This window comes from Eumetopias jubatus, unplaced genomic scaffold (assembly GCF_037043125.1).
Source record: "Eumetopias jubatus isolate StellerSeaLion01/CBP00866 unplaced genomic scaffold, mEumJub1_p1.0 scaffold_10, whole genome shotgun sequence".
Lineage (NCBI taxonomy): Eukaryota > Metazoa > Chordata > Mammalia > Carnivora > Otariidae > Eumetopias > Eumetopias jubatus.
This window is the reverse complement of record NW_028274816.1, coordinates 85,770,722-85,784,360: the sequence shown is the minus strand read 5'-3', so window position 1 is coordinate 85,784,360 and position 13,639 is coordinate 85,770,722. Positions and strand designations below refer to the sequence as shown.

The following is a 13,639-nucleotide window of genomic DNA, read 5'->3' as shown; positions in this document are numbered from 1 at the left end:
TTGTTTTTTTTTTAAGATTTTATTTATTCATTTGACACAGAGAGACACAGGAGAGAGGGAACACAAGCAGGGGGAGTGGGAGAGGGAGAAGCAGGCTTCCTGCTGAGCAGGGAGCCTGCCTATGCGGGGCTGGATCCCAGGACCCTGGGATCATGACCAGAGCCAAAAGCAGATGCTCAACGACTGAGCCACCCAGGCGCTCCTCAGAATCGTAATGGGTTGTTAGAAGGCAACTAAGAATACTTAGGCTATGGCCCTAAACTTTCTCAGTCAAAATCATTTTTTTCCACATTTTCCTGCAAGACCATCAAAGATTGATTGGTAGGATGGTTCAATATTACAGTATTTGGGTTCTTTTCAAAAGGCAGGATCCCTGTTCTTTGAGTAGCTTACAGACTGCCAAGGCTATAGAACTATACTCCTGGAAAACTCACAAGAACATACATGAAGCACCGATGGCAGCCTGAGTATATAATGTGTCCTGAGCCAAGCACTTCGAGAATATTGATGTAATATTGGGGTTGGGGTGGTTGTCAATGGACCCAGATCTTAGAAAACTCACAAACTAAGGTATAGATAAAAACGGTGGCTAAATGAGCTGAAGGGGAACTAGGATACAATTTAAGGGCAAAGCCGAGCTCACAAACCATGGCCTTTCCATCCCAGACCACTGTGAAGAGTGGCCATCCGGAATCACTGCTGGGAGGACTCTGTTCCCCACTCCCTCCCCTATAAAGACCTGGCAGGCTTAACAGCAATAATGCAGTAGCTTCGGTTCCACCTACCATGCCCCCTTAGCCCTGTCTCCTTAGTCCCCTGATAACCTAACATTTATTGAGCACCTATTATTGACCAGGTGCTGTGCCAGACACATTCACATATATTATCTTGTTATCACAATTGTGGATATAGGTGTACTTTTTTTGTTCGTTTTTGTTTTTGAAGTGAGCTCTAGGCCCTACCTGGGGCTTGAACTCATGACCCCAAGGTCAGGAGTCACAGGCTACACCGACTGAGCCTGAGCCAGCCAGGCTCCCCTAGATATAGGTGTACGTAACCCCATTTTATCAATGAGGAAACAGGGTCCAGGAATTCAGAGCCTAAGATCACAACATAGTAATCTGCAGAGCAAGTTGGAATCCGGTTTTCCTGACTCCAAGTGCAGGGGCTTCTCTAGTTCCTGGGTCTATCGGGATGGGGGAGGGGGCAAACAAGTAGGGTGAAGGGGCAGGGCAATGCGGGCCCCAAATCGTTGATGTCAAAAATCCAAGTGAGTTTTGCACTGTACTCCAGCTTATGCCTGTGTTCGTTTTAATATAAAAGGAATGTTCTTCCTCCCTAATCGGTAAAATTGGCACTCCAGGAAGATGTGCCATGTTTATTCTGTGGCTTCTTGTAATGATGGCTAATAATAGCTACCAGTTATTGAGTTGTAACTTAATACCAGGTACTATACTAAGTGCTTTACATAGATTATCCACCTTTACATAGATTAGTCCTCTGTGAGAGAGCAAGTATGAGCCCCCCTTTTGTGAAGCTTCATGCCCACGCTGGGCTGCCCCCCTCCCCCAGGAAACTGCTAGGTTGTAGGTAAGAGCCCTTGGTTTCAAATGTTGATCTCTCCCTTACTAACTAAACCCCTTTTGAGCATGTGGATCATGTCTTAGGCATGTGTGTTGCCACAGTGCCTAGTACAGTGCCTGGCACGGACTGGGTGCTCAGTGATGTACCATATCAGGGGGGGTCAAAGGCCTGAGATTCCTGTCCCTCCATTTGGTCAGTTTCCCATCCTCCCCCTATACACCCAAGGAGCTGCCCCTGCTATCTTTCAGCCTTTTTTGTCGCCCCCAGTTTGAGCTGTATCAGAGTCCTTTTAGAAGAGGCTCCGTATGTTCCTCCCCACCTCACTCAGACTGGAGATGCTCCAGTCAAGGTTTGAGGTTTGACCCCTTCCCAGTCCTTGAGCCCCCAACCACAGTCTGCACACCCAAGCTGGTGAGTGGGGTGAGCTGGGTTGAGAGCATTGGCTCAGTTTATATTTTCATAATTGCTGAATGAAAAAAAAAAAAAAAACCTTCATTCCCCGGTGGAGAAACCCCTTCTCTCGTGGCCCCAACACCCAGCCCTCCTTGGAGAATAGAGACTCTTCTCAGGGGAATTTTGCTTATTTACAAATATGCCTGCAAGAAACTGAGCCGGTCTGGCCACTCCCCTTGCTAAGGGGCTGGCAGGGTACAGGAGGCAACAGGGCTGTCTGCTGATCTCTGGGAAGCAGGCCCTGTCTTATCCCTATCTTAAACAGCCACTGGTTTAAAGAAGTGTGCATGGGCCTCAGGGCCTCACACTGCCTCATGGGGGAGCCCCAGCCTGCTTGGCTTCTCCAAACTTCCCTGTGCGAGAGAATCCAGAGAACTCCTTCTACCCTGAAGTGCGTGCTTAGAGGCTCTAGGGTGCCTTCAGCACCGGAGTCTTCAGCTAAGAAGGTGGAGTGGGAGGGAAGCTACCCTGAGGGGCCGTTGCTAGCCTACTTGGAGAAATGCCCCTGCCTGAGGCTCCAGCTAGTGGCAGCTCAAGAATCATGGGCTTTTGGAAATAAACGGGTCCTTCTTGCCCCTGGAGCCTTACCCCTTTTTGTGTTGATGCCCTGGGAGAACAGTGGGATTTGCCCAGGATCACCCTGCAGTATGATCAGGATTAGGACCCAGATGGGCCGGCCCTGAGCCTTTCTCACTCCTGACTCAGGAATGGTTGCAATCCACGGGGCAAACTACTTTGTGCTGGGGGCACCAGTGAAAAGGTTGAACAGTAAGTGAGAGCCCAGGTTTGGCAGGTGCACTCTGTTTCCCTCCTTCCTTTGGATATAGGGGCCAGGGACAGCACATGCCCCCGGACCAGCTTGAAGAACAGTGGGGCTGCAGTCACTCCACCATCCCCCCTCCTCACCACCAAGTCCCAGATCGCCAGGGCCTTCCCCTCAGCGCCAACTCATGGATACTTCCTGGATGGCCAGCCAGATGTCACAAACCCATTTCCCCCAAACCCATGTCTTCTCCCAGACTCCTCATCCAGGTTGATGGCAGCATCACTTACCTGGGTACCAAGCTGGCCACCTGAGGGTTAATCCTTGATCTGAAGTGCCACATGTGATCAAAGTCCAGGTCATGGCCCCTCTACCCTCTTTCCAGCCCCCCTCAGGTCCAGAGCGGCTCCCCTGGGGGCCGCTCCACGGGGAGATAGGGTGGTGCCATGGTGCCGTGGCTAGGAGTGGGGTTCCAGAATCAATGGACCTGGGTTTGAGGCCTGCGATAGATAACCATTGACTCACTATGTGACCTTGGGTAAGCTATTTCACTTCCCTGAGACTCAGTTTCCTTTCTGTGAAGTAGGAATAATAATAGTACCTACTTCCTAGGGCTGTTGACAATATAACTGGCATGGTCAATATATGGTGCTTTGTGTAGGGCCTGTTCAGGTAGTGGGGCCTGATAAACGTTACCTGCTGGTATGAGTTCATCCCCATCTCTTGCGCACACCACGGCTGTAGCCTCCTTCCCCTACCCCTGCCGCCGCCTAATCCATCCACCACCTTGTTCCCAGGGACATTGAAAATGCAAACAAGATCATCCAGCTTCTTGGCTTACCATCTCTCTGGGGCTGTCCTGGGTCAGCGGAGAATGACACGGTAGCCCTTCTGGAATTGATCTTCTCTACCTACCTCTAACCCTGTGTTCCCGCTCTACGCCCTGCACACATGCTCCATGCTCCAGCCTTGGCCGCTACCTTCAGGACCCCAATTTTTGGTGCCTGGTGCCTTTTCCCTTGTTCACCATCTGCCTGTAAGTGTTTATGCCTCAACTTCAACTCCTGTTTTTACCAAAAGAACTCCTTTTCATCTCACAAAACCCAGATCGGGCCTTCTTATCTATGATGTCCTCCAAGCACCCAATTCCTGATTATTTCCCCCATTTACCTGGTAATACCTGTGCGTTGTATTTTTTCCCCTCTGTGACACCCTTCTTCATCTTTATACCCCAGCATCCAGCACAGGTCTGACCCATAGTGCGTGCTCCAGAGATTTTTGTTGAGTGAACAAAACCAGCCAACTTCTCCCAATGGTTCGAAATGTGTCAGCAAGACCCCGGGACACCTCTGTCTTTCCTCAAGTCCCCTGCTGTCCATGTTTCCTAGATATGGAGAGGAATACACACACACACACACACACACACACACACACACACACACACACACACACACACACTCTAGTTCTCTCTTTGGGCTTTAGCCTCTAGATCTGTGCTGTCTGTTGTGGTAACCCCTAACCGCACGTAGCTCTTAAGCACTTAACATGTGGCTCCTCTGAATCGACATGTGTTGTAAGTGTAAGATATACCCTGAATTTTGAAGACTTGCTTGCAGAAAAAAAAAAAAAACATCTAAAATACCTTCTTAATAATTTTATATTGATTACTTGTTGAAATGTCAATACCTTATATGTATTAGGTTAAATAAAATATATTATTAAAATCAAGTTCACCTGTTTCTTTTGGCTCTTTTTAATGTGGCTACTATAAAATCAAAAATCACATTATGGGCTCACATGACCTTTCGGACCGCAGGGCTCCCGATGCTCAGGGAGCCGTAGGTCCCTTCTTTCTCCAGGAGGTGGCGATCCCTCCCTGCCTTTGACACCTTGATTCCAGAAAGGTCTGGAAGGTTCTTGAACAAACAGCCTGTGTCATATGTCAGATATTGAACTCCAAATAAGGATGGGGCTCCATTCAGCCATGCAGTGAAGCCAGCATATTTACGCAAATGAGGCTTCAAAATAAATCCACAGGAAGTCAAGAAGCTAAATGCCATCCTTCTCAACAGAAGAATCAAGTTGATAGCTACTCTGCGGGGCACATGCCCCACTTTCAATATGGTCTCTGTTTTCCAGGCATTTATAAAGCCTGTTTGGGAGATGGGCGTCAGTGGATACCGTGTGCACAGCCCGAGTCCACGTTCCAATCCCAGGAACCCTTCCCCCAGCTGCCCGGCACTGGCTGCTGAGCCTCACAGCTTTGGTACCTCTCCAAGGATTGCCCTTGGCTGAAAGAAGGTGCCTCACCCATCCAATGACTGTCCTTAAGGAGGAACAAAGCCTGGCCCTCTCACCTCCATTCAGGACACCTGGGAAGGGGCACCCCAGCTTCAGAGCTTCTGGGATCAGCTGAGGTCTCCACTGGAACTGGCTCTTCACAGTTAAAGGTCCTCTGCCCACCTCTGCTGACCTTGCTCCCTGATGGCACTTACAGTAAATGTCTTCATGCAGATCTGAGTCTTTAAGTCTAGATCCTGGGGAATCTGACCCATCACCATTGGTGCCAAGTGTGGTGTTAGGGAACAGACTCTAAACGGGATTCTAGAGCTGGATCACCTGCCTGTTAATGAGGATCCCCACCAGTAGTGGGAGGTGTAATATTCTGGGCCCTAGCACACTACAGTGGTGCAATCATTACAACTTTTGTGGGCAGTGAACCAGTGGAAGGAACTGCGGTAGTGGTGAATAATCTCAGGCATATGGGAGAGCAATCATTATAAGGACCATGGCACCTCATGACTATTGTTGGGGGCAGTCACACTGGAGAAAGACAGCAAAAAGCTGCGGGTGATGGGTCACCACTCGGAGGCTCGGTATAAAAGCCAGAGCGTCTCCTTGGCAGCATGTAATGAAACTTACCTCCTGAAGTCAGGGACCAGAGAAAAATAGAGAGCCAGGTTCCGGACCTAATAGGGGAAGCAGGGCCCTAAAAGAGGTTGAATCCCCAACCTTAGTGAGTCAGCTATGTCAAGGAGGACCCTAATTGGGAAGAGGGGGAACTCTGAGACATCTGGGGAGATCTGGGTCACTGGACTCAAAAATGTCAAAGCGCCAGGTTCTCCTTGAGTCTTCTGGACCCTCACAGCTGTGGCCCCCTCCTATGTGGCCCTCTCGTGCCTGTGACCGGTTAGTGCTTTCTCCTTGCTAGACGACAAAACTCCTCCTTGTGAGACAAGTGCCAACCCTCCCCCTGCCCCCACCCCAAGGATCTATGCCATCTCCCCTCTTTGCCCCAGATCCATAGCTGGGTCTAAAGCACAACTTAACTCGGCTGCTAGTGCATGCTGGGCCACCGAAAGGGAGAAAAAAGCTGTATCGGGAAGGGACTGCAGGTCCTGGCCAACGGTGCCGACAGGAGCTGGGAGAATGTGGGCCTAGAGTGAAGGATACTGGGTCGAGAGAGGCAGAACATTAAGTTGGACAAGAATGTGTTGTTCTGGGAACACACTTCCCCGCCACAGGATTTATCGCCCTGGCGAGGCCCCCGGAAGCTGGTGCTAGCATTCTGCTAGGGTAGCTCTTTGCAGCTTGGCGAGAGTGATCCAGAGCACCCACCCCTTGGCTGGCAGGATTGCCCTCAGCTCAGGAAGCTGCCTCACCAAGGTCAACGCAGGGCGGAAGGGTCTGCCCCCTGCCTGAGGCTGGGTGTCTCTGAAGGGCTTCTTGGCTCCTGAGCTCCCACAAGATGGGCTGGGGCCTCTGTGGCAAACCCCATCAACATGACTGCCTTCTCGCTCTGCCCAAGGCTGCTTCCCCTGCTCCCTGGTGAACCTCCTGCACGCAGTCCTCCATCTCACTTTCTGTTTCCTGGGGAACCTGCCTGTAAGAGACGAAGGTTGAAATGGTAAATACGGTTAGGCAAAATGTGCTCAGTGCCAGGTGCACAGGGCAGACCTTAGGTCCAGGGAAGGAGTTGAGAGAAAGAAACCACCCTGAAAACCACCAAAAAAATGCAACTGGTCGTGCAGACGCCCTAACAGAGAGCTGCCTTCCCTGCCCGTTATGGCCTTCCAGTGGCTGTGTGTGGAAAGTTGGGGGTCTCAGAAATATCATCATAGTGTCTCTGGGCCCCGTCTCTCAGGGGCCCACCTCTCAGTCTCCTCCAGGTGGACTCCCCTGGGCCCTGCAGTGGGAACCGGGCAGCTGTCACGCTGAGGGAAGGAGGAGAGAGAAGCAGGGGCTCCCGGAGGTTCTGGGCCCCGGGGGGATGCTCACCGCCACGCCGGGCCAGGCTCTGCAGTTTGTCAGAGTTGCTGCAGGCTGGGGGCCAGTGTTGGTGTCGGGGGAGTGGGGGAGGGAGGGAGAACATGGGGGCTGCCCCAGCCATGCCAAAGGGCCGGTGTATCTTTAAACAGATGACCTCTGCTCTGTCACCATGAGGCTGCTCCCCCTCCGAAGAGTAGACATCCCTTAGCTTCCCTGTGGCAACATGGAGCCCTTCAGAACACTTCCTATACCGAGACCTCCGTTGTCTACTCGACCATGAGGACAGCCACCTCTGTGCCCGTCATCCTTTTGCTGCTTCAGATCGTTAGTGGGATAGGGGCTCAGCCGGGTCAGAGGTGAGGCTGTGCTGGGACAGGTGGGGAGTTAGGTAACACGGCCCTCTGGAGGGGATCTCTGTGTGCCTTCCACAACCTGGCTCCAAACTATCATAGAATGTTCTGGAACCCTGAAGCAGGAGCCAAGCCACAGCCTGTGGTTTGCTTGGAACCAAAGAGCCTTGTGGGAGAGAGCTGGAGCCCAGCCCACCGCTGTCATTCAGATGTGCGTGGACCTGTCTGGTGGACGGGGAGGCCAGACTGGAGGGAGTGAGGGGTAGCACCCCTAAGGAGAGCGGTGCTGGGAGAAGAAGTGTGGTATGGAGGCCAATGGGCAGAATCGGAGCTGGGGAGCAGTGGTTATTACAGGACCCTTTCCAGAGAGCTGGTGCTGGAAGGAGAAGACTGGCATAAAGAGCAAAACTGTATCAATAGGGGGCCTGACAAAAAGCACCCCGAGCCAATGGTCCCCATGCGGGACTCTGGGTTACACTGACTCTCTATCGGATACACAGCTCACCTCTGGTTCCGCTGTGGGAGCGTCTGCAATGTCCCCTGTGATGCCTCTCAGATAGATGGTACTCTTCTATTGCCCCCCTGAGCCTGGACAGAGCCTCAGAACCTGCCTGTGGGGATGGTGTTCCAAGGGCCACATGGGGCACAGGCGCTCTAAGATGAGTCTGTGCCTCTGAGGGAAGTCCATTTCTCTCCAGGGGCCCCTGGTGGGATCCATATTGTTCCAGCCTCATCTTGGCAGAGTCTTCATGTCATCGGCGGGAGTTCCAGCCCAGGGCGGGGGGTGGGAGATGTGTGGGGTGGGAGATGTGTGGGGTGTGGGGTGAGGGGGGCTCTTGGTCTGTTTTACATGCTAGAGTTCCGCCGAAGACTCCACTTGCAAAGGGGTACAAAGGTTTGAACCCCTGCTCTATGCACATGGCTAGCTGGGCACACTCTTTTCCCACAAGAAAGACAAAGAGGATGCCAAATTACAGCTCAGAGAATGTGCACTTCTTCTTCTTCTTTTTTTTTTTAAATAAACTCCACACCAATGTGGAGCTCGAACTCATGACCCAGAGATCGAGAACCACATGCTCTACTAACTGAGCCAGCCAGACGTCCCTAAAAATTTCTTTTTTAATTTAAATAAAGTTGACATATAATGTTGCATTAGTTTGAGGTGGAAATCAGAATTTGGGATAAACAATTTTTTAGTAAAAGTATGCCCCAAATATCACATGGGACAGACTTATACTTAAAAAATTATTTGTGGGGTGCCTGGCTGTCTCAGTCTGTGGAGCATGCACCTCTTGATCTCAGGGTGGTGAGTTTGAGCCCCACGTTGGGTGCAGAGATTACTTAAAAATAAAATCTTAAAAAAAATTGTTTACCTGAAATTTGAATTTCACGGGGCTTCCTGCATTTTTAATTGCTAAATCTGGCAATCTCATTCACAAGGTACATCTCCTGAGGCCACTCTGCCGGTCAGATGAATTCGATGACAGCCCCTGGGGGAGGATGCCCTGGTGCCAGGACCCAGTTAGTGTTCTGAAATGCCTTAGCAGATTATCACTCAGCAAGGCTGGGACTAGAAACACATGCAGTCACTCTCGATGTTGGTGTTTGACTTTTTTTTTTTTTAAGATTGTATTTTTGGGGTGCCTGGGTGGCTCAATCAGTTAAACATCTGACTCTTGGTTTTGGCTCAGGTCATGATCTCAGGGTCGTGGATCAAGCCCTGTGTCAGGCTCCCTGCTCGTCGGGGAGTCTGCCTCTCTCTCTCCCTCTGCCTCTCCCCCCGCTCAAGCTCTCTCTGTCTCTCAAGTAAATAAATGAAACCTTAAAAAAAGAGAAAGAATTGAATGTTATATTACCGGCACCCCAGAAGCCCCGCTTGGGCAGCCACTGCCTCCAACACATAGATTAGAACAGAACCCATGGACTCAGAACCGCTCTTGTTTGGGGGCTTCTTTCATTCCCTGTTGCCTTGGTGAGGGTCCTCAGTGATGCCATGTGTCCTCATGGTCGTTTGCTCTCACAGCTGGATGATCCTCCATTTTGTGTCTATTCCATAGTCCCTTACCACTGATGGTCATTTGGGCTGTTTCCACTGGGGAACCTTCTAGCTCTATTGGTGTTTGAGTGGGGACTGCGGGTCCCAGGGCATGAGTCCAGCTTTATTTTATTTTATTTTTTTTTAAAGAGCCTGTCTATTTATTTATTTTATTTTATTTTATTTTTTTAAAAGATTTTATTTATTTGACAGAGAGAGACAGCGAGAGCAGGAACACAAGCAGGGGGAGTGGGAGAGGGAGAAGCAGGCCTCCCGCCGAGCAGGGAGCCCGATGCAGGGCTCGATCCCAGGACCCCGGGATCATGACCTGAGCCGAAGGCAGACGCTTAATGACTGAGCCACCCAGGCGCCCATGAGTCCAGCTTTAGCAGGTACTTCGAAGTCTTCCAAAGCGGCAGCCGCAGCCCCTTGGGGTTATTTAAGTACCTCAGGGTAATGGCAGGTGTGGGAGACTAGGCAGGGTACCGGGGCGGCGGGGGGGGGGGTGCGGTGGGAGGAGGGTGTGAGTTGCTAAGGACCTCTTGCTTGTTTGGGTTGGTTTTTGCTACAGATGACCAGCTGGTACGCAGGAGGATTTGACTCTCACTTCTGGATCTGGGGATTTTCTCCAGAGCGCTCTGGAAAGAGTTATGCTTGGTTGCATCCATGGAGGAGGTAATTTATGAGGGCAGGATGTAGAGGGGCTTGTCTGGTGATCAGTGGCTTGCCTCTGTCTACACAGCAAGGTCCGAATACTGCCTGCCTCTCCAGTCTCCCTGGCTCTAGTAGACGGCACATCCTAAGAGCCAGATTTGGGCATCCCCTCCCAAGGCCGATGGGTCACTCACTGGCTCCCCCCTGCTTTGGTAGACCCTGACTTGAGGATACAGTCTGATGATTGGTAGAACCGTGAAGACGTGTCCCCGCCATTTGGAAAATCCACGGGGCCTAACATCCCTGGTGGGAACAGCGTGATGCTTGGAGACATACCTGCGGTTGCCTCTCCTGCCCCCCCCCTCCCCACAACTTGCTGGGAGGCTCTAAGCAGGTAATTCAGCCTCTCTGAGCCTCGGTGTCCTCTGTAAAATGGGGTTAATATTCACTGGGCTCTCATGTGGGTTAAAGGATATTCTTTCCTGAGGCTCAGCCCATAGCAAGGGCTACAAACGGTAGTGCTCTTTGGGCAGCAGGGGCTGGAAGGACTCTCCGAGCTGAGTGTGTCCGAGCCTCCGGAGCACAAAGGGTGAATGCCCGGCCCAGCCAGGCAAAACCGGAACAGGGATTAGAGCTGGACCCCTGAGGTTTAGCCCTGTGCTCTTCCCCCAGATTCTGGGCCCTCAATCAATCACTTAATCCCCTGTGCATCCAGTGTGTCACACCGATGTTTGACCCTCAGCAGGCAGGGTCACAGCCTGCTGGCTTTGTCCTGCTGGCGTAACACGGAGGCGGGGCGGGGATTATAAATCTGGGAGAACATCACGTGTTCCCCAGTGACACCTGCTGCAACAGCCACGCAGCCCAGAGTCCCAGACTTCCCTGGCTCCCGCGCCTGCAGGCGACCTCCAGGGTGAGTGGCTCTGCGGTGGGAACATTGGGCCCCTGCTCAGAGTCCTGGTAAGTGGGCCGCCCCCATCCCACCCTCCCACCCCTGGCTCCCGGCCTTTAGGAACAGGAGCTACTTCTGCTTGGGGCTTCTAGGCATAGGGAGAAAAAGTGGAGGAGGGAAGGCAAGGCAAATATGGAAGAATCTGCAAGAGCATCACGGGAGATACAAAATGCCATAGGGACATAGTCAGATGCCCTCCTGGCCGCTCCGCCCTACCTCCTCAGACTCTCCTGATCCTCCCGATGCCCTCATGTGTGCGTGGTCCAGTCTGGGGCCATCTGAATAAACGTGAAGGTTCCTTGAGGACCCACTTTGATTAAGGGTCTTTTTCTCCAGGGCCTACAGCTGAAGCTGCCTAGAAAGCTGGAGCCATAGCATCCTACACCCAAAGAACTGGCGAGTCGCCTTCTGGGCAGGTGAGACAGACCGACCCACCCCGCTCATCGTTGTGCTAGACGTGGTCAGTGGTCACCCCTCCCACCTTGGGCAGCAAGCGGTGTTGGGATGCCTTGGGCTCCACGGGGCCCTGCCCACCCCTCCCACTGCCTCCTGGGACTTAGATGTACCTGGAGGGCAGTGAGGCCAGGATCTGGAGGTTTGGAAGGGCTGCTCTGCGGGTACTTCTGGCTGAGAGGGAGAGACGGAGAGACGGCACCAACACTTACAGCCCCCAGAATCCGCACTGGGGCTCGCCCAACCCCAGGTCCGCTTACAAAAGAGGCAAGGTGCACCGTCACCCTGGCCTGCCCCTATTGGAGTTGAGGACCATACCCCTGACCCTCACTCCTCTCCAATAGGTGCTGGAGGGCCCTTGTAGGTGCCGAAGGCCACTTCTGAAGTTGGGGCATCCCAAGGAGGCACCAGCAGCCAAGATGTCCACACAGAGCCCTCCCGACCTGGAGCCCGAGGCCTTGGACCTGCGGTCTGGGATCCCAGGGGCCCCAAGCCACCAGCGGCGCCACACACTTCCCGCCAGTGAGTTCCGCTGCCTCACTCCGGAGGATGCTGCCAGCGTGTTTGAGATCGAGCGCGAAGGTAAGCGGGCCCCGCAGAGGGCCTGTGGGGAGGAGCCCCTGTCCTTGGTGGCTGGGTCCCCAGGGGATCAGATTGGAGGTGTATTTCTGTGTGTGCGCATGCATGCGTGTTCAGGAAAGTGGGGATGGGAACAGCCCTGAATCCCATTTTCTTGTGGGCGAGGGGGGGGGGGGGGCGGGCGGGGCGGGAGACCCCACCTGGGCTTCTGAGCAGATGCTTGGTGTGCAGTGGCCAGTGGCATGTGGCGGGGTGACCACTGAGTCACCTGCCGCACCTCCTGCAGCCTTCATCTCTGTCTTGGGCATCTGCCCCTTGTATCTGGATGAGGTCAAGTACTTCCTGACCCTGTGTCCAGAGCTGTCCCTGGGCTGGTTCCAGGAGGGCCGCCTCGTGGCCTTCATCATCGGCTCGCTTTGGGACCAGGAGAGACTCACTCAGGTGAGGGCAGGATGGGGCTGGGACGCTCGGACGCTCCCTCTGGAAGGGAGGCTGCCACCCCCAGGCCCTGGCTTCTCCTGCTCAGAGGGACGCAGAGGAGGCCAGGGGCTGGAATTTCTTCCTCTGGTCCTCTCCCGGGTCAAAAGGACTCACCTCTTTGGGGCTCAAAGGCCTTCATGAAGGGTCCTCCATGGGGCGGAGGGTAGAGTTCCCAACTTGGGGCCCTCCATGGCTGGGAAGGGAGCCCCGCCTGGAGGCACTCAGGAGACACTTGCCCTTGGCCGGATTGGGGCTAGTTTGGGAGGCAGGTATGGGCAGAGCGGGATCTGGACTCACAGCCCTGCTTGTTTCCAGGAGTCGCTGACGCTGCACCGGCCCGGGGGCCACACTGTCCACCTGCACGTGCTGGCAGTGCACCACGCTTGCCAGCGGCAGGGCAAGGGCTCCACGCTGATGTGGCGCTACCTGCACCACCTGGGCAGTCAGCCAGCAGTGCACCGGGCCGTGCTCATGTGTGAGGACAGACTGGTGCCCTTCTACCAGAGGTTCGGCTTCAGCCTTATGGGCCCATGCGCCATCACCCTGGGCTCGCTCACCTTCATGGAGCTCCAGTGTTCCACGCAAGGCAACGGCTCCCTGCGTCGGAACAGCGGCTGCTGACACCTGCCGCCCCAAGGTGCCCACAGCCACCCGGCACCGGTGTCCCCTTCTCTCCCCAGCCCAGGCTGTATGCCGAACTGTGCTGGAGGTGGGCCTGGGTTGGTAACTGGGGACAGCAGGAGGTGTCCTGCGACCCGCCTCGGTGACTCCCTCATTTTCAGGAACCGATGGTGGACCCTCTGGGCAGGCAGCCTCCTCGACTCACGCGAGGTGCCTGGTTCTCAGGCCCTTATTCTCCCCAGCCTCAGGGACTTCCGTTCTCGTCCTCAGCCCCAGAATGGGGCGTACCTGGGAGCAAGGAAGTGCAGGGGCTACCTCCCAGCTACCCCCACGTGCCCCCCACCCCTCGCCTCGGAAACCCCGGGTCCTGTTCCCTCTAATAAAATAGTTGTGCCACATAACCTCCCAGGTGGCTTCTTGTGTGGGGTGAGGGTTGCGGGTGAGGC

The 13,639-nt window shown here is 53.7% G+C and overlaps 1 protein-coding gene across 1 annotated transcript; it reads left to right on the top strand.

Moving 5' to 3' along the window:
• The first annotated feature begins 11,861 nt into the window (after positions 1 to 11,861).
• AANAT (aralkylamine N-acetyltransferase) lies at positions 11,862 to 13,193 on the top strand. The gene is made up of 3 exons (XM_028112310.2): positions 11,862 to 12,095; positions 12,379 to 12,533; positions 12,888 to 13,193. The coding sequence occupies exons 1-3, from the start codon at positions 11,933 to 11,935 to the stop codon at positions 13,191 to 13,193; spliced, it is 624 nt and encodes a 207-aa protein (XP_027968111.1). The 5' UTR covers positions 11,862 to 11,932.
• Positions 13,194 to 13,639: the final 446 nt, after the last annotated feature.

Bases quoted from the DNA above. Each gene is read 5' to 3' on its own strand.
- AANAT (XM_028112310.2), top strand. From the start codon at position 11,933: ATGTCCACACAGAGCCCTCCCGACCTGGAGCCCGAGGCCTTGGACCTG. The intron at 12,096-12,378 runs GTAAGCGGGCCC...CACCTCCTGCAG, and splicing joins GTTTGAGATCGAGCGCGAAG to CCTTCATCTCTGTCTTGGGC. The intron at 12,534-12,887 runs GTGAGGGCAGGA...GCTTGTTTCCAG, and splicing joins ACCAGGAGAGACTCACTCAG to GAGTCGCTGACGCTGCACCG.